Source organism: Peromyscus californicus, unplaced genomic scaffold (assembly GCF_007827085.1).
Source record: "Peromyscus californicus insignis strain IS unplaced genomic scaffold, ASM782708v3 Scaffold_18__1_contigs__length_77618521, whole genome shotgun sequence".
Lineage (NCBI taxonomy): Eukaryota > Metazoa > Chordata > Mammalia > Rodentia > Cricetidae > Peromyscus > Peromyscus californicus.
This window is the reverse complement of record NW_026294480.1, coordinates 62,732,192-62,759,771: the sequence shown is the minus strand read 5'-3', so window position 1 is coordinate 62,759,771 and position 27,580 is coordinate 62,732,192. Positions and strand designations below refer to the sequence as shown.

The following is a 27,580-nucleotide window of genomic DNA, read 5'->3' as shown; positions in this document are numbered from 1 at the left end:
AGGTTATCGATCTGAACAGAATTCTCAAAGGAAATACAAATATTTCATAAACATGTTAAAACACAGTCACTATCACTAGCTATCAGAGAATATCACAAATTGTACCACTTTGAGCTCTCCTCTCACCCTAGTCAGAAAGGATATCATCAAGAGATCAAATGACAACAAATGCTGGAAAGTGAAACTTCATTCACTGTTGGTTGAAGTGTAACTGGTGCATCCCCTGCGGAAATCAGTCTGGTGATTCCTCAGAACTTTAGAAGTACAACTACAACATTATCCAGCTCTACCATTCTTGGGCATACACCCAGAGGACTTTCTGTCCTACTACAGAGATACTTGCTCATCAACATTCATTGGTGCACTATTTACATTAGCTAGGAAAGAGTATCAGCCTAGTTATCCATTAACTGGCTAGTAGATAATGATGGTGTGGTATATAAACAAAATGGAATTTTAGCTAGATGTACTGAAAGATGAAATTTGCAAATAAGTGTATGGAACTAGAAAAAAATTAAATTGAGTGAGGTAACCCAGGCACAAATGCTACATGTTGTCCCTTATATGTGGACTCTAATTTTGAATCTAATTTTGTATTCCACTTAGAGTGTCAAAGAAGCCAGGAAACTAGAAAGAAGCCACTGGATGGGCGAGTGCCTTAGGGGAGATTAGACAGAACACAGGTAACATGAAGTAGAGAAGGGGGCTACTGGGACTGGGAAGGTTTAAGGAGGGGAGGAGCATGGGGTGGGGAAGATGAGGGGCAAAGGGGATGGCTAACCAAAATGAAAGATGTAGAAAATGTCATTTGGAAATCTACTATTTTGTAACTCAATTAAAAATATAAGGCAAGGAAACAGAGGCATCCTGCATGGCTGGATGCTACTGTTCCTTGAAATTATGAGCGATTGAAACTCTATGCCCGGTGTGAGGGGCCTCTGTGCACTTTTGGGCAGGCCCTAGAGGGCCCCAAAACAATACAGCTTGGCTTTTCCTCTTGGCTGATCTCCAGAACTAGGTAAGGAGACGATTGCTAAAGACACCACAGCTTTGCTTGCAAGCCAGAGAGAACTCAGGCTGAAGCTGAACTGGAAAGTCCCTCACTGCTGGCTAGCATTTGTACTGCCATGGAGACTGCTGGGGGAGAAAATCATCAGCCGTCATACCCTGCTGGGGCTCCTGTGAGTGACAATACCTACTTTCAGGCGAGATACACCTACTGGTGCGCTAGTGGCGCGGCAGTTATAAGGGTAACCAGGGGTTTTCTGTGTGAGCTTTAGGTACGCCCGCCCTTCAACAGAAGGAACTCATACACGGTACTGTAAAGAAGACCACGGCTGAGGAAAGCATAGTCCCTAGAAGGTAACCTACTACTGCTGTATTGATAAACGGTTATGATGTCAAACTGCCTTTAAAAAATGTTATGTTTAAGCCGGGCGGTGGTGGCGCACGCCTTTAATCCCAGCACTCGGGAGGCAGAGCCAGGCGGATCTCTGTGAGTTCGAGGCCAGCCTGGGCTACAGATCGAGATCCAGGACAGGCTCCAAAGCTACACAGAGAAACCCTGTCTCGAAAAACAAAAAAAACAACAAAAAAAAAAAAAATGTTATGTTTACACCTATAAATTAGTCTGTGTTCAGCCTTGTAAAGAAGCTTCTGTTGGCCATGGGAACCAGTTAAGGCAGACTCAGAACTGGTTAATGTGGGAAGCAGGCAATTGCTGAGTGTGTTGCTCTAACCAGGACAACCCTATCAGCCCTTCACGGTGCCAAGCAAACATCACAGAAGAGGAGCAGGGGTCGAAGACCTAGAGGATGGAAAGCAGTGTTGTAAATGCTCCCTTCTGGGGATGGTACGGCTGTTCACATATCATCTCACAGCCGCTGTGGTGACCAGCACAGCACCTGTACAACAGCAACGAGGTCAAAATCCCACCATGGATGGGGACAGGCTCCCAAATGAGCTCCGGAGAGTTAATGGTTTGTGAGTTGGGCTCATATTTCTCAGTAGACTGCCTTTGCTCAAGGAATCCCCCCCTGCGAAACCCATCTTCATGCAAGAAACCCCAATTAAATGTAGTGACTCACATACACAAAACACACACACACACACACACACACACACACACACACACACACACACACACACACACCACAGAACAAACTTGGAAGGAAGGGATTTGGTGGGAAGGTGAAGGGGATAAAAGGATATTGGGGAGTGACTGATAAGTACACACACACACACACACACACACACACACACACACACACACAGTGTGTATGCATGAAATTATGAAAGAATAAATAAAATTTGAAAAAAATGAATGTAAAAAAGAAAAACGTGTTATAGAAGTGGAATCATGTGGTATGCAAACTTTGGAGGCTGTCTTTTTGCACTGGGCTTAATTGTGCAGTGACTCATCCAGGCTGTTGAGTGTGTCATTGGCTGGATCCTTTTGATTGCTGACTAGCTTTCCAGGGTAAGAGTATATCACAATCTGTTTAAACATTCACCACTGAAAGGAACCTGTCTTGTTTCCATTTGGGGAGCTAATATAAGTAACACTGCTATAAATACTTATGGAAAGCCCTTACTTTAAAGATGCATCCTCAATATTTATGGATGAGATAAAATGATGTCTAAGATTTGTGTCCAAAAATTCCAAAGTGGATAAGATACCAAAAACTATGGACAAATAAGACAGTCTGAGGCTGGGGTATAGCTATGTGGTCAGGGCATCTGATTATCACAGGAGGAAGCCTAGGTTTAACAACGAATAAACAAGATCATTACAAGTTTATAATTGTACATACTATCATCTATACTTTTGAATAGGTTTGAAATTTCCTAAAACACAGGGAAATAAGAAAGAAATAAGGAATTAAGAAAGAAAAACCTAACCTACGTATTGATCATATACACTTCCACACATAAATATCTTTAAGCAAAATTTGAAGGTCTGTTTTTTCCTTAAAATCTTGTGACCTTAGTCCATGCTAAGATCACAGGACCTCTTTGCCCTAAAACACAGAGCCCACACCTTCAGTGACAGTCACTATAACATTCACTTTAGCAATTTAGCCAGATCCCAGCTAGGTGCTGGTTAAGTTTCCTTAGGAAGTTTTTATTAGGCTGCAGAGCTGAGATAATAGCTAGTCTGTAAGGCTGGACAAAGGCAGGTGAGTAATCACCATAATCAGATGTATGAGATTCATGAGTGGCTTGTCTTCAAAGGAGAGGGTTCATGGCTGACATGAACAACCCTTATCATCAAGACAAACGCTTCGAGAACAGAAGTGTGATTACTGAGGATGAAGAGGAGCAAACTCTATGAGCACAATCAGGCCGGAAATGAAGTGAAATGCATTTTATAGTATGCAGAGGCTGCTTTTGTTTTTAAGGCGCTCTGGGGGACAGGATATTATTACAGTGTTCAGTCTGCAAGCTAATGATTCTTTAGTATAATTCTGCAATGTGTCTACTACTTGGTGGCACCAATATTCTATCAGCTTATTCTTCTCTCGGTTTGTAACACACCCTTCCACTCTGTCCCATTGCGGACACCTTGTTTTTCCTCCACTGCATGAACTCTTATAAAAATGCACATCTACTCTCCCAAAGAGCTCAAGCAGAGGAAAAGTTAAACCTGTTAGTCGACCTGGGGTTAAGAACCAAGATCTTCAAAGGAAATACATACATACATATATACATACATACATATAAATATATATAATGACTTTCAAATGCCAAACAGTGTCTGTGGCTGCAAATGCGTTTTTCTTGTTCAGTCTTGACTGCTTGGGCAGGTACTTTGTTAAGTGACTCCAAAGCTTAAATGAAGATTTTACTAGGAGTGTTATCAGGAGAAGTTATTTAAACTACCTCAGTCAAAATCCCCATAAAAGAAATCCCAAAAGTCCACCTAAATTGTATAGGTGGGCACATACTCTGTGAAGTGAGGTCCATGTTAGAAATAACAGTGCTTACTGTGAGCAGATGTGTAACACGACAGCACTATGACAAATGGGGAAGGGGGCATCCAAACGTCTATAAACTAAAATAACGAGACAGTTCCTAAAGAGAGTGCAGACTGGTTCATTTGACGGTGTAAACATCTTGGATAGTCCATTAGTGGAAAGGACTCTATTATTAACACTGGGTTAGGAAACAAAGAAAATGCGCTTGAATTAAAAATTCTATTCCTATGGCAAGAGCTCTAACAGAGATGTGTGGAATTAAAACACAAAATTATACAATGTACCAGGGACTATGAACAGGTTGACACTGACATTAGTAACAGAGTCATCAATGAGGAAAAGGAAGAGGACAGGAAAAGGATCAGGAGCATAACCAAGGAAGAGCTAAGCACATAGGGCTCAGAGACAACCAGGCAGCCTGCATGGGTCTGCCCTAGGCCCTCTGCATCTATGTGACAGTTGTGTAGCTTGGTCTCCTTGTGGGACTCTTAACAGTGGGAGCGGGGACTGTCTCCGACTCTTTTACTGGCTTTTGGGGCCCGACTCCTCATACTGGGTTGCCTTGCCAGGTCTTAGTACACGGGGAGGTGCTTAGTCTTACTGCAACTTGATAGGCCATGTTCTGTGGATATTAATGGGAGGCCTGTCCTACATGAACATAAATGGAGGAGGAGTGAAAGGATGGGGGGGCAGGGGGGGGTGGACTGGGAGGAGAGGGAGGGTAAACTGTGGTCAAGAGGTAAAGTAAATAAATAATTTCTATTTTTTAAAAGGAGCTAAGTAGTTAAATTTGGAATGGTGGTGCACACCTTTAACCCCAGCACTCAGGAGGCAGAGGCTGGTCTACACAGTGAGTTCTAGGTCAGCCAGGGCTAGAGTGAGACCATATATATATATATATAAGATATATATAAAGAGTACTATAATTAAAGACATACACATTTTGCATATGGTCCTCCTATATCTTTGCCATCTTCCTTGACACTTAAAAACAAGCATTTTCTCTGTCCTGTGGATTCTGACCAATGGTCTACATTTCTAGCAGTGTGTGGTCATTGACAATACTGAAAGTTGAAACAGCATTCACTTTGACATACTTAAAAATTAATACAATTCAGTTTCCACTAAACAAGATGGTCTTGTTCAAAACCTAAGTAGTTATTTTTAAATCTGTGTTATTTTATTATTTGTGTGTGAGCCCAGACGCACACACCATGATACGCATGTGGTGATCAGCAGACAACTCTGTGGAGCTGATTCTCTCCTTACAGACCGCCAGGCTTGTACCACAGTCACTTTTACACATGGAGCCATCTCAAGAGTCTCAATGTAGTTGTCTTGCTTATTCATCCAATTACTGCACTCACAGTAACCACACATATACCCAGTCTACAGAGCCTGGATTGCAGAGGGAACTGGTGTAGTTTGAGAGAAAGGAGTCAGTGGAAGAGTAGATAGGAAATATCCAGGCAGAAGGAAGAAGGCATTAAACCTAGAAAGTTTCAAAGCAAGTGACATAAGATGGGTATAGAGAAATCATTAGCCATGTTTTGCAAGAGCTGCACAGAGTAGAATAAAAGATGAAGTTAGAAAGCTGGTGGGCATCAGCGGGTGGCAGCCACTGAAGGCAGGTGAGGCATTTAGATGGTGCCCTGTGAGCACGTGCAGGGTTGAAGAGGGCGAGATGAGTAAGTGGTGCTTGAGAAGACATGACTAATGGAAAGGGGCCCAGAGCTAGGGACGCTCCAGACCTCATTCATGATGGGGCAGGGTCAGCGTTTAGTCTTGGGGAGGTAATCTGAGGGCAATGTGAAAAGTGCCTAGTGCTAGTTTGGTCCTTTCTAGGTTAAAAGCCTAGAAAACAGTCACTTGCAGCCACGCCAAAGAACTGCTTATGTTGACAGGTACATAAACTTCCATAATTACGATCAAAGCCACATGAGGGCATAGGCTAATGACTGATAAACCCACCTTTAAAGGAAGCTTTTCTTAAGCTAAACAGAGACTTAGAGAAATATTTTTATATTAAGGAAAACTATTTTAAAGATGATGATGTTGGATGTTTGCAAAGTGATGAGTATTCTTAAATTTCTAAAATAATTAAGTACCATTTTAGTAAGACAGCAATAATGGCATGATTGACAAACCTGTTCTCTATACTTTTGCAAATTTTCTTTTTATATCTCCTTTTGTAGATCTATTTTCATCTTTTGCATATTGCAAACCTATTTCTAATCAGGAGTTCACATTTTCTTTTGCAAATGCACGTACAAGTAAAACTGAGAAGTAATTACAGACAACAAAAGCTAAAGACCTATTTCTCTAGGTCAGCCAGGCTACACAGTGAGATCTTGTATCAAGAAAAGACTAAGAATGAGAAAATTAAATATACATATATTTTAAATATAATTTTGCATCTTCTTACATCCTTTGTCATCTTCCTTGACAATTCAAACCAAACATTTTCTCTGTCAAAGGTACACATTTCTGGGCATTCAGTCTCTGTCTCTGTGTGTGTACGTATGTATACATGTCTAAGTCATTGATTCAGAGCTCCAGGACCTGTCCATCTCCACTGCAACGCTGGGGTACAGAACTGATGCTTGTACAGCAGGCACTTACCAACTGAGCCATCTCTCCAGATAGCTTGCTCATAGGCTAGACTGCTCTTTTCCCCCTTCTTTCCTTCCTCCCTTCCTCCCTTCCCTTTTGAGACAGATTCTCACTATGTAGCTAGCCCTGGCTGGTCTCTAACTTACTGAGATCCTCCTGCCTCTGCCTCCTGGGTGCTGGAAGCTCCTGTTTCTGAATGTATGTGCCAACTTAGATTCTATTTTCACATACAAAGCAAAGTTTTGTTGGGCACCTAGTATATGCTAAACATTATGCTGGTCCTGGACTTATGATGAAGAGGAAAACAGAAAAACAGATATGGTCTGCTTACAAAGGAGCTTTATAAAGGAATTCACCCAAATATATAATTCAAAATTATAATAAGCCCCATGAAAGAAAATTATAGGGTGTTAGGAAGCTTATAATAAGGAGAATAAACCAAGCCTGGGTCTGGGATGATGTTTTTAAAGAAACTGTCTTTGAATTGAAATCTCTAAGGATGTGGAGGATTGAAACAGGGAAAGAAGTGGGTGAGGGAATAGATGAAGAAGTGAGCAAAGGTAAAGAACCGCATCAATGAGAGGAAAAGACTCTGACCTGCTGGGTGATGGTGTCCCACGGTCCCTGCAGCAGTCGCGTCTTATAGCATTCGTGGACTCCTTCCCATATATCCTTCAGGGCTAAAGGTCTCCCATCTGTGAAAGCACATCATGAAAGGCTGTGTTAGTGATCCATGAGACACGATGGTGCTTGATGTTGCTCGAAACAGAAGTTTCTGTCCTGCCAGTAGCTCCCAAATATCCAGCAGCAACTTCCCAAGTAATTGACTCAGAGGCTTAATATTGCTTGTAAATGCTTGGCCATTAGCTCAGGCTTATTACTAGCTAACTCTGACACTTAAATTAAACCATAATTCTTATCTATGTTTAGCCAGGTGGCTTGGTACCTTTTCTCAGTACAGCATTCTCATCTTGCTTCCTCTGCGTCTGGCTGGCCACTCCTGACTCCGCCCTTCCTCTTCCCAGCATTCTTAGTTTGGTTGTCCCACCAATACTTCCTGCCTGGCTACTGGCCAATCAGCTTTTTATTAAACCAATTTGAGTGACAAATCTTTACAGTGTACAAGAGGATTATTCCACAGCAGTACTGAGTGTCCTGATTTCCTGAAAAATCTCTACAGGTGTACACACTAAGAGTGTGTACATATCAGATTTCTGTGTGAACTACTATTTTCTTACTGAGGGAAGATTAAACATCCAAGCTTCTCTCCTTTGTATTCACACAGCAACTAAGATATATGTATTACCTTTAGGACTTTTACAAAATAAATAAAAGGTGAACATGTTTCAGAGAGAAATGACAGATACAAGCATAAGGGCAAGTCCAGGAAATGGATGCTCTTATTCCCAGAAGTCTGCTATGAATGCTATGGAGCCTTCATGATTCCTCCGGTCCTTGGAGAAACTGCTCCCAGGCCTTTTCACTCTCTCACTGATTAACAATAATGTTCAAATCATTCTACTGGGCATCAAGGAGACAAAAAGGAAGGAAAACATAATTTCTTGCAGTAAGTAGCTTACCATTTACTGGGGGGACCATAAAAAGTATATTAATATCTTAAAATACTAAATAGAGGTTACTGCCAGAGGAAACCGAGTTAGAGCTGGAGAGGACAGAGGGCAGCAACACTAGCACAGTGTCAGTGTGAGGGGGGCATGGGATGACTGGCGTGGAGAACCGAGAGGCTAGCATGATGAGGTTACCGAGAACTGCAGTGAGCAATAATTCTCCCCTCAGTCACTTAGAACTTTCAATTATCTCTCTGAACTCGGGGCCCATTCAAAGTATTTTATGAAGACTACCATGGCATTTACAACGCACATAGGTAAGAGGAAAAGTAGGCGGCTAAGCTCAAACGCCAAAGAACAAAGAGTCATGAAGATTTTCCAGATGTACCGCCGGAAGGGTGTCGGAATGCTAGACCCTAGTGTTACTCTGGACATTCACGGCAGTCACGATCTCAAGACAGCAGGTAGGTCTTTTCCTCAGACAAATGTCCAATTTTGCCTGAAAAGAACACATCGTATATTGAATTACTGTGCTCAAAGGAGTGCAATACAACTCAGGGAAATACTCTACTCAAAAAACTAAATGTCACTGTAGCGTACAGACTCAGAGTCCAAGAAGAAATGTAGGAAGCGAGGGGCAGCACCAGGCTTAGAATTTGGGCCATGTTTAAACGTGGGGTCGGCAGTTGCTCTCTGTGTGCATCTCAGTGGCTTTACTTTGTAAGTCTTTGCTTTTTGAGTCTCAGTTACTTTTCCTACAAATGGAGTACAATAACCCTTTCAGGATTTTGTTCTCATGAGGTATACATGAGTGACCCTTCACAGGACTGTGTTAGGAACACAGAAAACGCTCAGGAAATACTCGGCACCTCCCAGCCCCTACTCTGTATTCAGTAATTCTCAAAGGTGAGGGGTCCATTTGTGAAGTGTTTTTTCCTCGACTGTCCCCATGTTTCTGTACTATGCACACTGCCTTCAAAGCAGTCATGTGCTAATGGCATAAGCTGGGCATTTCTCATGTCTGACCTGAAAAGCTGAACTTTCCCTCAACCTTTATTTTCAATAAATAGCACTGGAATATTTTGATACATTTTCAATAACTATCTTCATCTTGGCATTTATCTGGCAGCAGGAGACCATTATCTTGTGATAAATAGTTTTATTCCATTGACATTTCCATGTCTGTAAAATGAACAAGATTTATTCATCCAATTAACATTTGAATGTCATGTTTAGCTACAAGTTGAAAACAAGCTGCCTTCGATATCTGTGTTATATTGTTTTCTGAACACATTTACAGAGTAGGCCAAACTCTGCTCTGAAGACAAGTACTACACATCTTCAAAACGTGCATGTGTGTGACCTGAAGAGGTAAGTAAGATCTGAAGTATGACAGCGTCAGAGAGCATGTTCACTAATCAAATTACAAAAGATGACATGCTTTCAGATAATGTCTACATATCAAAATGAGAAGGAATTAACAGCAGATTAATAAATGAGCTTTAGTAGGGTTACTACTTTCAGAAATAAGGTGACTAACACCTTGGGTAACACAAATCTCCAAGATTATGCTGCCAGTTCACACCTGTGAGGGAATCAAAGGCTGGGCTTCAGGACTCATAGTCCAGTGCTCTTCTTGAGCCATACTTTTCTCTGGGGGCAGAGACACTGCAAATGCTTTATGTATACGTATTAAAAATGCTAAGTAAATACCTCCCTTATCATTAAATAACTTTTCAGCCCCAGAGAGAAAAGCTGGATTTAATATCTGCTAATAAGCAATAATTCTAATTTTATTCCTTAAAATAGTCAATAACCTAAGCATGGATTGCTTATTACCACTGTTAAGAGCCAGCCTACTCACTCGGCTGGAAGTGATCATACAAGAGTATTAATGGCAGCCTGTGACAATATCAGGAAATATTACAGGATTTCCATCAAATTTGATACTAGAATTGAGGGCCAGTGCTTACATTTCCATACCACATCAAATCTACAGAATAAAAAAGAGAACTCCTTAGAATACAGGGTTAAAAAGGCTATAGTCAACTACGAAAGCAAACACAGGGGTGAACGGTAAGTTCAAAACAAACAAAAAGGTGCACTTTTATTTATCTCAAAAGTTTATTACAATGAGTAAGAATTTCTATGGTTTTAGAAAGGCAGAAATATTAAGAGCCAGCAGGGATGGCTGACCCCAGGGAGACAGCACCTCCAGACACAGCAGGACTGGTCCACACAGGAACTCGTGGAGACTGGGCCACAAGGCAGGCTGCACAGCCTCAAGCCGGATGGGTTCCCAGTGTGAGATGGGGAAGTGGAGCTGCTCTCCCATCCGTACCAGGCCTCCATCTCCAACTGACAACCGCTCACAAAGGGAAAATTAGTTTTTGCCCAGAGTCTCACTGGGTATGCAAATCATACTTACGGCCCCGTGCCCAGCAGTGACGGCCCAAAATGGGCTCAGTGGTGTTTCTGTGGATTTTTTACTTTTTATTGTTTTGGCTGCATGTTGCTTTGCTTGGGCATTTTTTACCTTACTGGTCTTTTGCTTATATATTATGATTCCCAATTTTGTCTTTTTATGGTTTTTTTTTTGTGTGTTTCTTATTCTTTGTTCAAAAGTTTTCCTATTTGATTTCTAAAGACAGAGAGAAAAAGAAGGTGTAGTGTTGGATGAGTGGGGAGGTTGGGAGGATCTGGGAGGAGATGGGAGAGGAGAGTCAGAATATATTGCATGAATTTTCAATAAAAGCAAAGAAAGAAAAAAGAATTTCCATGGTTTTAGCTTTTTAAAAAGAAAGTAAGGACTTTGTGGGTAGTGTCCAGGCTCTTTCTATGACATTAATAGAAACAGTGATTAGTACCAATGTATTTCTCTACATCCTCGATATTAGTTTCATTCACAAAGTACAGAATGTCTGTAGCACTGGTGCAGCATATGATTAGCATGTGTACAGTGCTGAGTTCTAACCCCCTACACACACGCGCGCGCACGCACACACACACACACACACACACAGTGATCCATCACCATGTGTTTTCCCTATTTCCCACAGTGAGGAAAATCCAGACACACACACACACACACACACACACACACACACACACACACACACACAGTGATCCATCACCATGTGTTTTCCCTATTTCCCACAGTGAGGAAAATCCAGAAACCCAACATTCCGCATCCATCTCTTTCTCAGCCATCAGTCTCACCCTAAAAACTATGGTGTGTCCCAACATTCTACACATCTCTACAGCATATGCTTGCCTTTCCATTTGTGCTACTCTAGGTTTTACGTTCAAACTTCCAACAATGGCTTTCATTACTCCTCCAAGCTCTGGTGTTGGATGTCTGCTCCTATAAACTTCAAATACAAGTCTAACGCATTTTGTGTTGAACCACACTTCCCTCTCCACACAGTGTAAAATTCAAATACACGGGCACTGCGGCCCCTTCTGACTGGTCTATCTGCACCACTGCCCTTCTTCCCTAGGAACCAGCTCTTAAAGAAGCCGTGAATCCACTCACCAAACCCAGCCCTTTGCCCTCCTGGGCTCTTCTCACAGCAAACAGAACTCTCCCAAGTTATCTTGCTTATACATTCCTTACTTCCTGCCTTTCTAAACTATGGAGCTCTATGGACGTGGATCTTTATCATTCTTATTCCTGAATGGACCATGTCACCTGGACCAAGTCATCAATAAAAATGTCTTAACTCCATAGGAGAGGTCGAAGTTTCTATAGTTTTCTTACTCAAACTAATTATTTTCCACACGAGTTAAAAGTCATCTTCGTGACTTTATTGGTTATACCAATTGTACCCACACTACACTGTAATTTTCTTATTTACTTAAGTATGGAACTACTGTTGGTCATTTAAAATACCACAAGCTGGGAAACAGTACCTGGTACAAAGTAGACACAAGGAAGCCATACCAACTTTCTTCTTTTCAATTATTTTCCTTTGATAAATTTCCTAGAGTGGAATTACCAAGTCAAAGTGAAAAATAACTTTTAATTCAACACAGAAGAACTAGTATCTCACCCCTCAATCTTCTCCTTAGGGTAATGAGATAAGAAGTTAATTTTAGAAATAGATATTTATATTATTTGGCACCTACTATATGCCAAGCCTTTGTGATACATCAGCTGGCAAAATGATATTTCTGCAGGAGCTATATTCTAGCCAGAGAGCAAGAATGTGACAATAAATAACGAATATCATGTAAGAAGTTAAGAAGCAATGTATACCACAGCAGAAAGGCAATGGATGCTGTGGAGGAGCAGCGTAGGGGTCAGGGCTGGTGTCCGACCTTCCTGGGAGGCTGATTTGTAGGGCAAACACTACTTGGAGCCCCTGTGATGCCCGGCTGAAGGGCAGAGTGCTCTGGGAAGGAGGGAGAGTGAGCAGGGGTGAAACTGAAGAGAAGCAGGTGAGGGAATGTCTCAGCTCTGGTGGAGCACAAGAGACCCAAAAGAGCTTTATCAGCATACAAGTCACGTGCAGCCAACTCTCCTGTTTAGAGTGTTAATTCACCAACAGCCTCAGAGTTCTGTAAGCGTTACCTCAAATTTAGGAGAGATTTAGCACCTGAAAAAGGAACCACAAAATTATGAGCAGCACTTTCTCATGACCCCTCCACCTGCCTGGTTCTAGAAAACCATGATTCACTTTCTCTTGTTATACATTTGTTTACTATGTACGGGCACTTATGTAATATGACCAATGGGTCTTTTGTGAATTTTAAGTTTTCCATAGTGTAGCATATACCGGCCCTTCATTCTCTTTCATAGCTGAGTTACATTTCATTGATTATAGGGAACACTGTGCTCATCCACTCCTCAGGTGATGGACGCTGGTATTTTTCCCACTTTCGCCTACTATGAATAATGACTCATAGACGAGTTGGTATGTGATCATGTTTTCTTTTCTCTGGAGCAAACTGGCTAGTGAGACTATAATTGATGAGTTCTGGGGTCAGCAAGAGACCCTACCTCAGTATGTAAGGTGCAAAGTGATGAAGACAAGTCATATCAACCTGTGGTATCTACACATGTGTACACATGAATGTTCACACACACAAGCATGTGTACCCCCACACATGAACATGCGCACGCACACACACAGGCATGTGTACCCACACACATGAACATGCACACACACACAGGCATGTATACCCACACACATGAACATGCACACACAGGCATGTGTACCCACACACATGAACATGTACACACACACACACAGAGGCATGTGTACCCCCACACATGAACATGCACACACACAGAGGCATGTGTACCCACACACATGAACATGCACACACACAGGCAGAAATGAACAAAAAATTGTTCTTTTGCTTGTACACTCTCTGTCTCTGTATTTTTCTGTCTCTGTGTCTCTGTGTGTCTGTTTCTCTCTCTCTCTCTCTCTCTCTCTCTCTCTCTCTCTCTCTCTCTCTCTCTCTCTCTCTCTGTGTGTGTGTGTGTGTGTGTGTGTGTGTGTGTACAACTGCGCGTATGTCCTGGCTAGTTCCCAGGGGCCACGGCAGAGCCTCTTAGCAGCTCTGGAGGTCTTGTGCTTGGCAGCCTCTGCTAGATCACGGCAGGCCTGAGAGGACCATGACGATTAGAATTTAAGCATTTTAAACAAACATGCCAAGTCTCAAATACTTTAAAGAGCGCTTCTCTTCACAACAGCCGCTCAGGGAGGCTGATTCGGGTGCGGCTACAAGGGCTGCCAGTACTGCTGTTCTTCGGCGCCACGTTCAGAGACGGGGAAGGACAACAAACACTTTGTAGTCACGGTTGGTTGGTTTGTTAATTTTAAGTAGGAATTTTTTTCCCATTTCAATTCTGGACTCCACAATGCTATTATTATTATTACTGTTATTACTGTTATTATTATTATTGTAATTTGTGTATTTACTTATTTTGTATGTGTGTTCATGTGTATACCATTGCGTGTATGTGTAGGTCGGAGGACAACTTACAGGGTGAGCTCTCTCCCTTAACCACGTAGGTCCCAGGGATAAACGTCCTCGGGGGATAAACAACGTCCTCGAGGTCAACAGCAAGCACCTTAACCTGCTCAGATGTCTTGCTGAACCCGCAATTAGACCTTAGAAATAATCATTTTTAAAGGTATTCCTATCTTACTTTCCATATTGGGCTAAAATTGATTTTGTTGTCACAAACTAAATTCCCCTTTAATGGGTAACCATCTGTGAATTTCTAAGCAGAAGGAGTAGAAAAAAAAAAATCAAGTCTATACTTTGATTTTCCTCTGAAATGTTGTGAACCTCTCCAGTTTCTGCTCATCACTCACACTCCAAAAGGTACAAGTACATATAACTTTATCTCTTTGACAATATGACCTAAGTACAATGTGACTTCTCTCCCTACGCCTTCAGGGTTGTTCTGCCCAGCCACAGCTTAGCCATTCATGAGCAAAGATACACAAGAATTAGATTTTGTTACCTTTTATACAAAAAAAAAAAAAAAGACCTAATCAGCAATCCTTTCAACCCTAGCATACACCGTGGGCACTTGACACATACTCAAATATGATTATGATCCTAATTATTCCAAACTGAAGAGTCTTTAGAAATCCCACTGAACACTGAACTGAGACAGCCAACTATGTAAAGAATTCACCATATAAACAGAGCTTAAATGATATGGAAACAAAATATGTGATGCACAATTATGTGTTTCCGAAAAGTAAAGAAGCAGCATTTTCACTTAAAAACATGAGCATAAAGAAGTCCTTAGCTAAGTGCATTAAACATATTATTTTGTGCCAACATGTTCAGGTCAAAGGATTTCCAGTCAGGAACGTTAACCCATGCTAAGAAGATATATTATGGTCTCATAATACAGCAATTCGTCACCAGATATGAAATAACAGCACTGATTTTTATATTAGAAATCACTCTACTCACATCAAGGGAAATGCTGAGTAAAATCTCTAAAAATCTGAGAAACTGAAATCTGAAGAAACCTACACACTAAACACAATAATAGAGGTCACCTATTTAAGAGATATTTGCTGAGTACCTACTATGTGCTGGTGTTGGCTGGAGTGATCATAACATTTAAAGTGATATAAAAGGACAAGAGACATTGGACAGAAAATGGAATAAATAAATAGTATAATCTTTAGCCACTTCAAGTATCATCTAATATTTTCACATAAAATCTCTCAATTGAATAATAACCTACATGTCAAGTAATCTATACATTACTCAAAATGTGCAGCTTTCTAAATTAAATTTCTCAATGCTATTAGTTTTCATGAATCCAATAATACCATGAGATGTTTCCCTAGTACTATCCAACTCTAGTACTTTAGCCACACACTAAAGACAAAAATAAATAAATAAATTAAAAAAGGTAACTCTTAAAGTGATTATAAAGAAAATAAATTATGCACAGTAAGTTTCAGAGAAGAATCCTAGATGTGGTCATTAGAAATCAAAAAGAAACTAGAGTACATTTTCATAATGAAATATGCCATTGTTCAACAGATTGGCCTTCCACGGAGCTCTGAAAAACGTAAACATTCATGTAAACATTACACAGGGAGGCAGAGATAATGCTCCACCAAAGGAGAAATTCATTTTTGCTTCAGTGAGAAAATTTCACTGTGCTATGGAAGAGTGTGATTGTCCATGTACAGTCACATCAGCTATTTCACTACATAATTCTGTAATTTTCATGTATTCCTATAAACATTTAATAGTTGATGTCTTTATTAATCTCAAGAAATCTATGTTAAAATTCTGAAAACATAGCTCATGGCAATCTACATATACCACCAATTAATTCATTTACTTCATATGCTTTTAAATTTTCAGTCAATTATTTGAGTGATAACATTGTAAAATGAAACCAGGTATGGAGTTTGAGTCCAGTTTCCAGGCACCCTTAGTAAGTCACTGGACCCTGAAAGCACTCAGTTTTACTACTGTACATGAAGACTGGAAAAGCTTCTGTCTTCCCATGGTCTTGTGAGGGCACACAGCACAACTGCCATGACCTAAACATACTCAGTGCCAAATCCAGTTTCATGAACTAACTAGAATCCTCAAATACCCGTGCAATAGATATTGTTGCCTAAATTTTCATGTAACAAAATAAAGTACACAGAGCCAACCCCTTCCCCAAGTTCACAGTAAGCAATGGGAAGGAAGGCTCTTGACCTCGCATTTTCTGCCGCCACACTGTGTGCCTGTGTGCAGAACTCTCTGTAGGCTGTAATTGTGCTGCCACACTGTGTGCCTGTGTGCAGGAACTCTCTGTAGGCTGTAATTGTGCTGCCATACTGTGTGCCTGTGTGCAGGAACTCTCTAGGCTGTAATTGTGCTGTCCCCGCTGCTACCAGTGGTCTCCACCGATACTGCCTAAACTTGGGATATCTAAAACTTGCATCTTCTTGTTTCTCTAGATCTGCCCTGCCCTTCCCATGACAATATTTACAAACCCCATGCCCTGCCCAGGCTTTCTTGCTAACCCTAGGTCAAAGTCATCTTATCTCCCCGAAGTTGGGTGTTAGTTTTTAACCCTTCTTGTGGCCCTGAGCGTGTTTTATTTCTTACAGTGGATTTCAGGCCTGACTTATTTCCTTTAGGCTGATAGTTCCTCTGAAGGTATCATTCATCTCTGATTTCCTTTATTCATCTCTACATTCTAAAAACATCTTCATACTTTAATATGTTTAGTATTTCAAAGATAAGGATAGATGAGAACAAAGTTCAGCATTACTTCTAGAGAAATAGGCACAATTCTTACTAAAAACAAAGACAATAATCACAATTTTAAAATTCACTGAATACATGTTTTGCATTTATATAAAACACCTTATGGGAATCCATATAAGCAGATACAGTAGATGTTTGAATTCTCAGTGTCCAAACATACTTCCAACTGGGTGGGGGGTGGAATTATGAACCAAGTGGACGGCCGATCACTCCTCATCACTGAAGTCGAAGGGCTTCACTCTGCAATCACTACTGGGACTCCATGATTTTCATGTGGCTCTGTGATCCATTTCCAAATCTTATTCTGCTTTTCATGGTCATGTTCCATTATTTTCATCTCACTAACACAGCATGTTTAAAATCCTTCAGTGATTGTCTATTCATAATTATCAAACCCAACTGTTAAAAAGATTTACTTTTATTGTATACGGATGAGTGCTTCCTTGCATGTATGTAAGTGTACCTAGCACAAGTAGGCCTGGCATCCACAGAGGCCAGAAGAGGGCGCTGGATTCCCTGGAACTGTAGCTACCTACAGACAGTTGAGAGTCATCACATAGGTGCTAGGAAACCAAGTTCAGGTTCTTTACTGCTGAGCCACCTCTCCAGCCTGCAGACCCAATTTTTTAATGTTAATTTGAATAGAATAATTTGCATAGAAAAGTACATGTAATATGCTTTTTAGTTATATGAGAAACTGTATGTATGTGACTGTCTATTTTCATGAGGCATATTCCCAACAGCACATAAAAAATAACTCTTAGTCTTAAATGATCTACATATGGTGTTAAGAATTCATAAGCCAAGTCGTTCTAACCTCTCATATAAATAAAGTAAGGATTTACCTTAGTGAAGAAAACACCAGAGCTTCTGGAGGAACTGCTGAACAAAAAAATTATCTTAAGGAAAGCAACTGTGGCCCCACAAGATACCAGAGATACCAACCCTGAGATAACACTATCAACCAAGTACTCTGGAGAAACATGACTGGATGGGTACCTAAAATCTTACTCCTGCTGCTTCTCAAACAGAAGACATCTACTTTCAGTCCTGCTCAAACTGCTCTGAGGACCTCAACTCCCAGCCTAGTACCCCAATTCTCAGCAACTTGGACTCCTGGCTTTCCTTAAACCTTCCTCAATGCTCTGTCATGGACCATAATTTAGTTACTCCTTTCCCAGCACCTTGACTAATCTCACTGCATACCCAGCTTAGCCTCTTCACACAGAGAACACAGTCTCCATCTCCAGAGAGCTCTGAGAGAGGACCAAAGAGCTCTGCTTTAATTGCATCAAGCAAGGGTGAGCGATGATCTATAAAATTTGTAATTTATTTTTAAAATAAGCAATGCTGTACACAACTAAGCACTCATATGTTGTAGAATATTATTTTAAGGTGTGTTACTTTTGTTTATGTTGCATTTGTTTAATTCTGTAAAGCTGTGTTACTGTGCCTGTCTAAAACACCTGATGGTCTAATAAAGATCTGAACGGCCAATAGCAAGGCAGGAGAAAGGATAGGCAGGGCTGGCAGACAGTGAGAATGTATAGAAAGAGAAACTGGGAGGAGAAAAGAAGTAGCCAGAGAAGGAGAAGGACCCAGGGACCAGCCACCCACCTACATAGCAAGCCACGGAGTAAGAGTAAGATTCACAGAAGTTAAGAGAATGGGAAAAGCCCAGAGGCAAAAGGTAGATGGGATAAGTTAAGGAAAGCTGGCTAGAAACAAGCCAAGCTAAGGCTGGATATTTATAATTAAGAATAAGCCTCCATGTGTGATTTATTTGGGAGCTGGGTAGCTGGCCTCCCAAAAGAGTAAAGAGTCAAAACCATCAAACAACACTCATATATTTCGTAATTGGTAAAATTTAATTATTATGAATTATACAAAGTAGTGGGTTTAATTATGGTATTTTCATGTATAGAAATGATACACTGACTATATTCCTGCCTCTCCTTACCCATACATCCAACCCTAGCCCTCCTCATAGTCCCTTTTCTGTTCCTTAATAGCCTTTTATTTTTGTCTTCCTGTCTTTCTCTCCCTCTCTTTTTTATATTTTACAGTTATGGTTACTTACCTTAACATGATCTCCAGTTCCACTCATTTGCCTACAAATGTAATCATTTCTTTCTTCTTAATGGCTTCATAATATTCCATTGTGCATGTATGCCATTTTCTTCATTGATTCATCTACTGATGGCCTTTTAGGCTAAGTTTATGACTTGGCTATATCCCAGTATAAACATGTATGTCTGCTGTATGCTGACTTTGAGTCCTTTGGTTATTTATCTAGAAGTGACATAGCTGGGTCATATGGTAGTTTTATCATTTTTTTTGGAGTAACTTGATTTTTATAGTTGCTGCATTAATTTACATTTCTACCTAGAATATTTAAAGGATCCTTTTTCTTCATGGTCAGACCTGCCTTGAAAATACATATATTCAAAATTACTCAACATAATTTTGAGTTTCATTTGCCTTAAAGCTAAAGCTTTAACTAGCTATTTGTATTTCTCTATTTTACAGCTGTCTACTCAGTTCACTTGTCCATTTTCTGATCATGTGTATACAAATGCACACACACACACACACACACACATTCCTCCTGACATCTTAACTAGAGATTTTTATGTGTGTGCGTGCGTGTGTGTGTGTGTGTGTGTGTGTGTGTGTGTGTGTGTTTGCCTGTGTTTGAGACAAGATCTCATTTATCCTAGGCTTGTCTCTTAACTTGTTAGGCAGCTGAGGAGCTGAAGCTGGACTTCAATTCCTGATCCTTCTGCCTCCCATTCCAAGTCCAGTCCTGGGATTGCAACCATGTGCCACCATGCCAGGCTCTGGATTCCTGTGCTTTCACAGGTGTTTCAAGCGGGGTTCACTCTGTCTGTAGTAAGCGGGGGTTTCCTTTACAGGGACGTGCAGACACGCAGCTGCCCAGCGAGCTGCAGTGCGTCCTTCACAGGTGTGACGTGAGTCTTCTTCCCCGTGGGTCCTCTTCTGGGGCTCCCTTGTCCTATGCACAGGTGGTGTTCGGTGCCAATGCACGTTAGTTAACTCTAACAATGTCACTTTTCACTCTTCTTTGGTGTGGTACAATCACTTGAATTTTTTCAGTAACATTCTATTCCTGTCATGTTCTACCAGATAACCTACTGTTCTCTAAGTTCACAGAATGTTTTAACATGTATAGGACTCCACAAATCATACTTGACTTTTCATTTTGTACCTCTTCGCATTAGTTAACTATTTTTTCATTATTTTTCTTAATAACACTCACTATTTGTTCCTCACAATCCATTTCATTCCCTAGACTCTCTTTTTGATATATCAAATTTATGTTCTATTTCATTGATGTGACTTTTGTTAGACTTATTACTGTTTATATAAATAAAATATAAATTTATGAACTTTCTTTAAGGTTGCTATAATCAGATGAGATTTTAAGTTAAATTATCTGTCAATTTATTTTCCACTTTCTGCTTATTGTAATAATTACTTCAATCATTTTTGCTTCAGCCTTATCCACTTTTTTCTTTCTACTAAATAAGCTACCTTAACCCCCACTCGGCTGCAGTAATTTTACCCTGGAAATACAGAGTATGTTCTTTCCAGCTCATCTTTTCTAAGAGCTCACTACTTTAAAATTGTAATAATGCTGATAACAACAAAGAGTATCCCATTCCTTCCCTCCGTTTCCCCCTCACCCTTCATCTATTCACGTGTCTTCTGATCTCCGGGAAATGCAGTCTAGCTCCCCTTCTTCCTCATTCTGTAGGTCTCAACCCCCTCCTATCCACAAGCTCATCCATAATTTGACCCCCATTTATCTTTTCAACCATTTCTTCCATGCTTGTCTGAAGAGGACACCCCTAAACCACACTGCTTTGCACTGATGCCCAGGCATGCCTTGCTCACTCCATCCCCAAAGCTGGGCATGCCCCACCCATGGCACTGTCCTTTAGATGTCCTTGGACAGAGCTATGAATCCTTGGCCTCCAGTTTTCAGTTCCCTCCAACTCACATCTTTCTTGGTCCTTTAAGTCTCCTCTTGCATTTCCTCAAGCTCTGACTCCTGAACAACGTTCTCCTACCTTCCTTCCCCTCGACAACATAGGCACTGGAACTCCAGATTTCACTCTTCCTTATCTTAACCTTTTCTTGCTTTGTTTTATCCTCCCCTGGAGGGAGAATTGTTGTTGGACTGTTTCTTTCATTTCCCTTCTCTGGGAGCATCTTTCAAGCCCATAACAACTGAACAAATCTTCCACATGAAGTATCTGGAGTGCATTTTAAATTCTATATCCTTGCTCTCAGGGCCAATGAGACAGACTTCAGTTGCTGAATGGGAGAAATGTTTCCTTCTCTATTCTAAAGCAGCCTTTTGACTAATTAAGGAACTATGTCAAAACAGCTCCCCAAAAGAACACATATGTCAACCAAAGAATTAAATATTTGAAAATGAGAAGAACCACTTGGTCCATTCTCAATAAAGATTAAGAACAAAGAGAAAAGAAAAAAAGGGAAATGGAATAAATCAGTCAGAATCCAATCCAGAATAAATATAAAAATCTCTAGTTAAGATGTCAGGAGGAATGTTTAAACCATGACTCTGGTGAGATCAAGGCCATTTGATATAAATAGACTCTTTAAGCCACATTTCCAACACTTGCCATTTGCTACCAGCCAAGTCCATCAAGGAAAAATGGGACATAAAAAGTCCGTGGACAATAGAGATGATGAGAAAAGGCGGCTTTGTCACGGTGCAAACAACCCAGATGCAGAGTACTTAAAACCTTGGGCAGGGCTAAGTGGGAGAGCCCCCAGTGGCGCATGCGGCCTTTGGTCAATGTCCAGCACCACACGTGGGAAAGGCAGAAAAAGTGCAAGGCACCAGAATATATGTGACAAGGCTGGGGCTCTGTGGGGCTGGGCTCATGGAGCACAAGGCACGACCTGAGACCAGACTGCTCATGTTTTGTGTCTGCAGCCTCTCAAAGACTGCAGGACAAAGAGTGCTAACTTTGCCCCGCCCAAACCTACAAGGACAAAAGCAGTTAGAGAAGCAGAACACCCAGAAGGACTCACTTTCTCTTCAGTCCATGTGATCCCTTTGGAACCAAGCTCCTGGGCAGGCATGTTGGTGCTCACCCATAAGCAAGCTTTTGGGAGGCTGAGACAGGGGGATTGTGAGTTTGGGGACAGCCCAGACTACTGAGTGAGACCCTGTTTCAATAGTAGTAATAATAGTAGTAGTCATAGTAGTAGTAGACGAGAAAATAAAAGAGGAGGAGGAGGAACCATGTTCCTATGGGCCTGAGGCATCTAGAAGTCAAATGGTATCTGAACTTGGCTGTCTGCCTTCAAGAATCAAATAAAGATACGTGTTTACAGAGAAAGCACAGCTGCTCAGCCAGGCTGGATTTATGCTTTGGGTCCTCGGGATGCTGCACTTTTCTTAGTCTACTATTTCTAGAGTCTTTAAGGATTGACAGATTAAACTGTAATGATGGATAAATGGTTTGGACCCTAGGCCTCCTGGAGAAGACAGCATCCCTTCTTCCTTACGACCTGTCACAGCAGTAGAATAGCACTACGATCACAATATTTTAGTCTTTGGCTATAATTAGAAATGCTTAGAGATTCTTCACTATTGATTCATCTGACAAGCATTTGTTGATGCTCCTCTACAGTTGACCTTGTGAGTAACAAAATTAGCAAGATGAGTGGGGTATCTGTGTGTTAGAATGCCATGTAAGGACCATGCACAGACCCCAAAACAGTGCTTCTCACTTTGTAAGTCATCAACATTAAGATCCTTCTGGACTCTGACTCTTGATGTTGTGATGGGATGACATGGGAATGACAAGGACAGTCACAGGCTAGCTGAGTATCTGGCAGCAGCTGGTCTGGCAGACACTGCATCATACAGGGGAAGAAAAGGAACCCGGGGGGGGGGGGGGGGGGGGGGGCAGTGGATTTGCATTTCAAGAAGCAGAACAGGTCCAGACAAAAAGCTAAACCAGTGGATAAAAGGGGCAACATAAATTTCTATTATGGGAATTTCCAACTCCTTCCTTTGCTTTTCCAAATTAAACAAACAAATAAACAAACAAACTAAAGATACAGAAAGAAAATTCAAAGTTAAGCAGAGAAATTGATTTTGACTAACAGACACAAAAGACACTAACTTCTGTCACAGACAAGACAAATGAACTATTTCTGCAACAACAACTTAAAAAAAGAAAGAAAAGAAAAGGCCCTTGGGCAAGAAGTTTTACAATCATCCTGTTTCTAGGTCGGATTCTCTAGAAGGAGACAAAGAAAAACCTGGACCTGGAACTAGGAAGACATTAGGAATACTTCTCCACACCACCAGAGGTTGTTAACACACAAACAGCCAGGCTAACAGGATATGTAAAGGACTGGTCTGGGGGAATAAATGAAAAATTATGACTCATGAGTGAAGAATGACACATTTTTAGAATGCCTCTGAGTTTAAGTTAGGTAAAAACAAAAATTTCAAAGTATAAGATTGATAAAGGAAAGAAGCATTTTTCATTTTTCTCTACAAGAAAACATTTCAATATGCTTTATAAAAAATAAATTCATATTTTAATGTGTTTAAACAAATACTAAATGAATTCTGGAATAAAAAGAACTAAAAAAACCCCAATCCTATACAAGACAGAATGAGAGGCAGGGAAAACATTTCCACATAAAATAAATGACCTCTTTGGTTTTCTTTATAAGCCACAAATGAAGGCCATCTTAAAATTCTATAAATAGAACCAAGAATGCTACTTGTGTATGTGTGTTTTAAGGACTAAGATCATCAGGCAGAAAGGCATGCAGGCAGCACACTAATGTCATTAAAATATAATTGGACTTGCAGGAACAATCATTGAGCTGTGCTGTAAGGGGAGCTGTTGGCACGCGCAGAGGACAGCGCCTGTGTGAGCTCATCCGCCAGCCTCAGCAAGACCCACTTCCAACTAGAAGCAGCCATGTTTCAACACCTCACATCCCTGATGCTGACAAGCCAAACGACTTGTTTGTCTCTGGGAACTCGTCTCTGGTGATTAACTGCTTACAGTGAATACTGATTACATGAGAGAACAGGACTGATGAACCAGAACCACCTCCTGGGTCCTCTACCTGTAGCCCCGACTTGCCTTTGAATCTAGAAGGTGCTAGGTAGAGCAACCACTGCAAACTAGGGCCAGGCAAGGCATTCCCCACACCTCCACCCCACATAACAAATATATCCGCCACCTTTTAGTATAGAGCACAGCGTACAGACAAGGAGTCCTCTTTAACCTCTGGACTCCAAATAGAATCACAAGAAGGCGAGTGTTTTAAAGGTTAGTAATAATCATACAGACGAATCTGCTGCAAGGGTTTGAGAGTTAGGAAACCATCAGTGTCCTCAGTCCTCAGGTCCCAGGTTGAAAATTTACCCCAAATTGTTAGTTCTCAGGAACTGCACCTCAGATTAAAATCTTCTCACCAGGGAGTCTGGAGGAATTTGCTCTTGTTTTAAATCCTAAGTGCTTGTTAAACAGCCAGCACTGCAGAACTAGAGACCATGAAACAATATAAGACAGCGAGTGATTAAACCCACGAAACACACATCGAAAGCAGCTTAAGCTACTTTTTAATTAAAAATAAAATATCACTGGCTAAATTCAGACATCTTAGCTATCCAGAAGTCTCCTCCAAATACAAAGCATGGCTGAGAAAGCCATGTACAAAAAGGAGGCATGGGCTAGGAGGTGGGCTGGGCAGGAGCTCTGAACAGTCTGGAAGCCAGGACAAGGCCTGCTGAGGCTGACCCAGTTCGGCCAGTGCATATTCACAAGTCCCCTGAACTGCAAGGCCAGGACACCGTGTGGCTGCCACTAAATAAGCTCTGTTAGCAGGGCCTCCGAGGAGGGGGGGTGTTCGCCTTCTTGGCAGGAGAATGAGTTAAGTAACAGCATTGTGAGTCACTAAGGCATTTGAGATATACAGACGGCTAAAGGAAGCGCTAAGTACACCTTCGGCTAACTAATAAACATCTCTCGGCAGTCTTGAGTTCTTGGTGAAGGAAGTCTAGGAGCTTTGGAGTTAACGGCAACACTTGAGATAGAACAAAATTTTTACTGCAAAGTCACAAGTAAATAAACATTGCAGCTTTAAGTTGTTGCTACTTGTTTAAAGTCAAGAAGGGCCAGGGGGCTTAGTCAACTCAGGCAAGAGGCCAAAAACCATGAAGATCAGATTTAAGGTGGGGATGATGTCATTCAATAGGAAGTCTTGATTTTCCTTCTGAAGTATGAGAAAGTTTACTGGTAAAACCTTACCTCACCCACAGCTTTTTTTTTTTTTTTTTTTTTTTTTTTATTTTTAACTCTATTTTTTTTCCTTTCAAAAATGATTTTCCAAGTATGTTTCCTGCCTTATATGTAAATGTTATGAACTTGCTTTCAGCTTTAGACATGGTCTTACCTAAAAAGCTTGCCCTAAAGTAAAGAACGGGCACTTGGTAGCTGCAGGAATATAAGACATGATACTCGTATTTAATCGCTTCGGATGCTGCTGTGGACTCCGTCACTTCAGAATCATCCACCGGGAGCTCTAAATTCTCCTGAAAGAAAAGAAAGCAGAGACAAAGTCAAACTGTGTTTGTTGATTTTAAAAAAACAAGGGCAAACATGGGGAGGGAAAAATTCTCTTCTTGCAAAATAACAGTTAAGTAAACACCAGGCTATGAGGCAAAAAACGGGAGTTACCCACACTAATACTTAACATTTGAGTCCTAGGTAAACAGTAAAACCAGAAAACATTAGCATTAAGTAAATCCAGATTGTTCTGGGGAAACAGGGCAACTCTGGGCAGAGAAACGAGATGGGGGGTGGGGAGTTGGGGTGGGGGTTAGGGGCAGCACAAAAAATTACTGCAGCAGTAATTCCGAAGTTTTCACCGTGTGATTTCAGCAACAAGATGGTGGCTACACCAGCTACTTTATTCTTTACCTGTGAGAGCTAAAACCACCCTGACAACCGAACTGAGGCAGGAAATGCCCCAGCAGGTTCTGTTGTACTTGCCCAAAGATGACTCATTGTGTGCTGAACAATCCCCAGCTCCATTCTGAATAATAAAGTTATTTTGCAAGAGTCTGAGTTGGTTAGGTGCATTTCAAACCCCGAATGATTCTGCTTTCTTCACTATTGTGTGTACCTTTGCTAGTGCTCACTATACATCTTGATTTAGGGCCCAGCCGCTGGCACACAGGGACAGGAAGTTACACCAGGCTTTGTAAGCAGATGTGTGAGAGTCATTCCACTTCTCAGTGAATTGAGCTCCATTGGCTGCTGTCTCTTTTTTTTATCATGCACGGACATTTCTTAAGGACGTATCTTAACATGTAGAAGCAGTTGACTGGACATGTTGAATCATCAGAGTTTCTGGGTGCATCCATGTGCACTTATTTATTTGGGCTGAAGATTTCTCCTTTGCAATTAAATTAGTAGAAAGAATGGAGCAAGTGGGTTTGACTCATTTCAACTTCTCTTAAGACAGGAACAGCAACAATGAACAACCAGAAAGAACCAAAGAGGAGATTGCACACTTTATCAATATGGAATAAGGTTGCCCGTGGAGATAAAGGAAGCGGGCACGCTTTCCAGATCTCTATCTCCTTTACTGATTTCCCACTCACAGAGGTTTTTTTTTTTCTGTTTATTTAATTTTAGCCATGAGCGTCAAGATCTATTGCAATAAATTTTTAACCAAATTCTTTCTCTTTGTCCACAACTGGCTTATTTCACATTTATACTTTCTTTTGTTTCTCAACATAATAAAAGAATTATAACTTGTTGTTTTGGGTTGTATCTTAAATGTCCACATAGGGCCATGTATTAAAGGCCTGGTTGTCACCCATGGTACTATTTGGAGGTAGAATCTTTAAAAGACGTATATTTTCAGCCATGTTTGCTGGTGATATAACTTGATACAGCTTTTTGCTGAGGGCAGTTTGTCAGCGTATCTTAAATTTAAAAACATACCTACTCTTTGATACAGTGGTTTCACTGTTGGAAATCTGTACCACAGAAAAACCAGAGTACGAGGACACAGGAGCTAGGATAATCATTGCAGCTTAATTTAGTAGAAGAATATTACATAATCAACCTAAAATATTTAGCAATAAAGAAATGTTTTTTGGAAACGCCAGCTATGACATAGTTCTGCCACGGCATATAGGGAAGACATTAAGTCTACAATGATAGAACAGAGAATGGCGAACTCTGAATATGAACATCTCTAGGACCATATGGTTCAATGGGGAGGAGGTAGGGGGTAGAGAAGAGGTACGTGTGTGTGTGTGTGTGTGTGTGTGTGTGTGTGTGTGTGTGTGTGCGCGCACGCTAAAAAATCTGGAAAAAGGAAAACTTGTTTAAAATGGTACAAATCTGAAGTAGAGAAGAGCTGAATGTTGGGACTCTCACTGCTTATGTATTTGTACAGTGTAATGCTTTTCAATTTTTTTCAGTGACTAGGTGTACTAGTCAGCTTTCCAACAAGACAAAGGAGCTGAGGAAATCAACCTACAAAGAGGAAGGAGTCATTTGGCTCCTGGTCTCAGTCCACAGTTGTGTGGCTCTGCTGCCTTTG

At 41.0% G+C, this 27,580-nt stretch overlaps 1 protein-coding gene across 8 annotated transcripts in view; it reads right to left on the bottom strand.

The window, feature by feature from the left end:
• The window catches only part of Atg10 (autophagy related 10), a 317,126-nt gene that overhangs the window by 127,133 nt on the left and 162,413 nt on the right, over window positions 1-27,580 (bottom strand). For all 8 annotated transcript variants that reach the window (XR_008219607.1, XR_008219608.1, XM_052743616.1 and 5 more), the window contains 2 exons: window positions 25,415-25,553; window positions 7,188-7,285 (listed from right to left, as the gene is read on the bottom strand). Coding sequence is in view for 6 of the 8 variants with exons in the window: in XM_052743616.1 (XP_052599576.1) it covers window positions 7,188-7,285; window positions 25,415-25,553 (237 nt within the window). In the remaining 2 variants the exon portion in view is untranslated. The remainder of the gene's footprint in view (window positions 1-7,187; window positions 7,286-25,414; window positions 25,554-27,580) is intronic.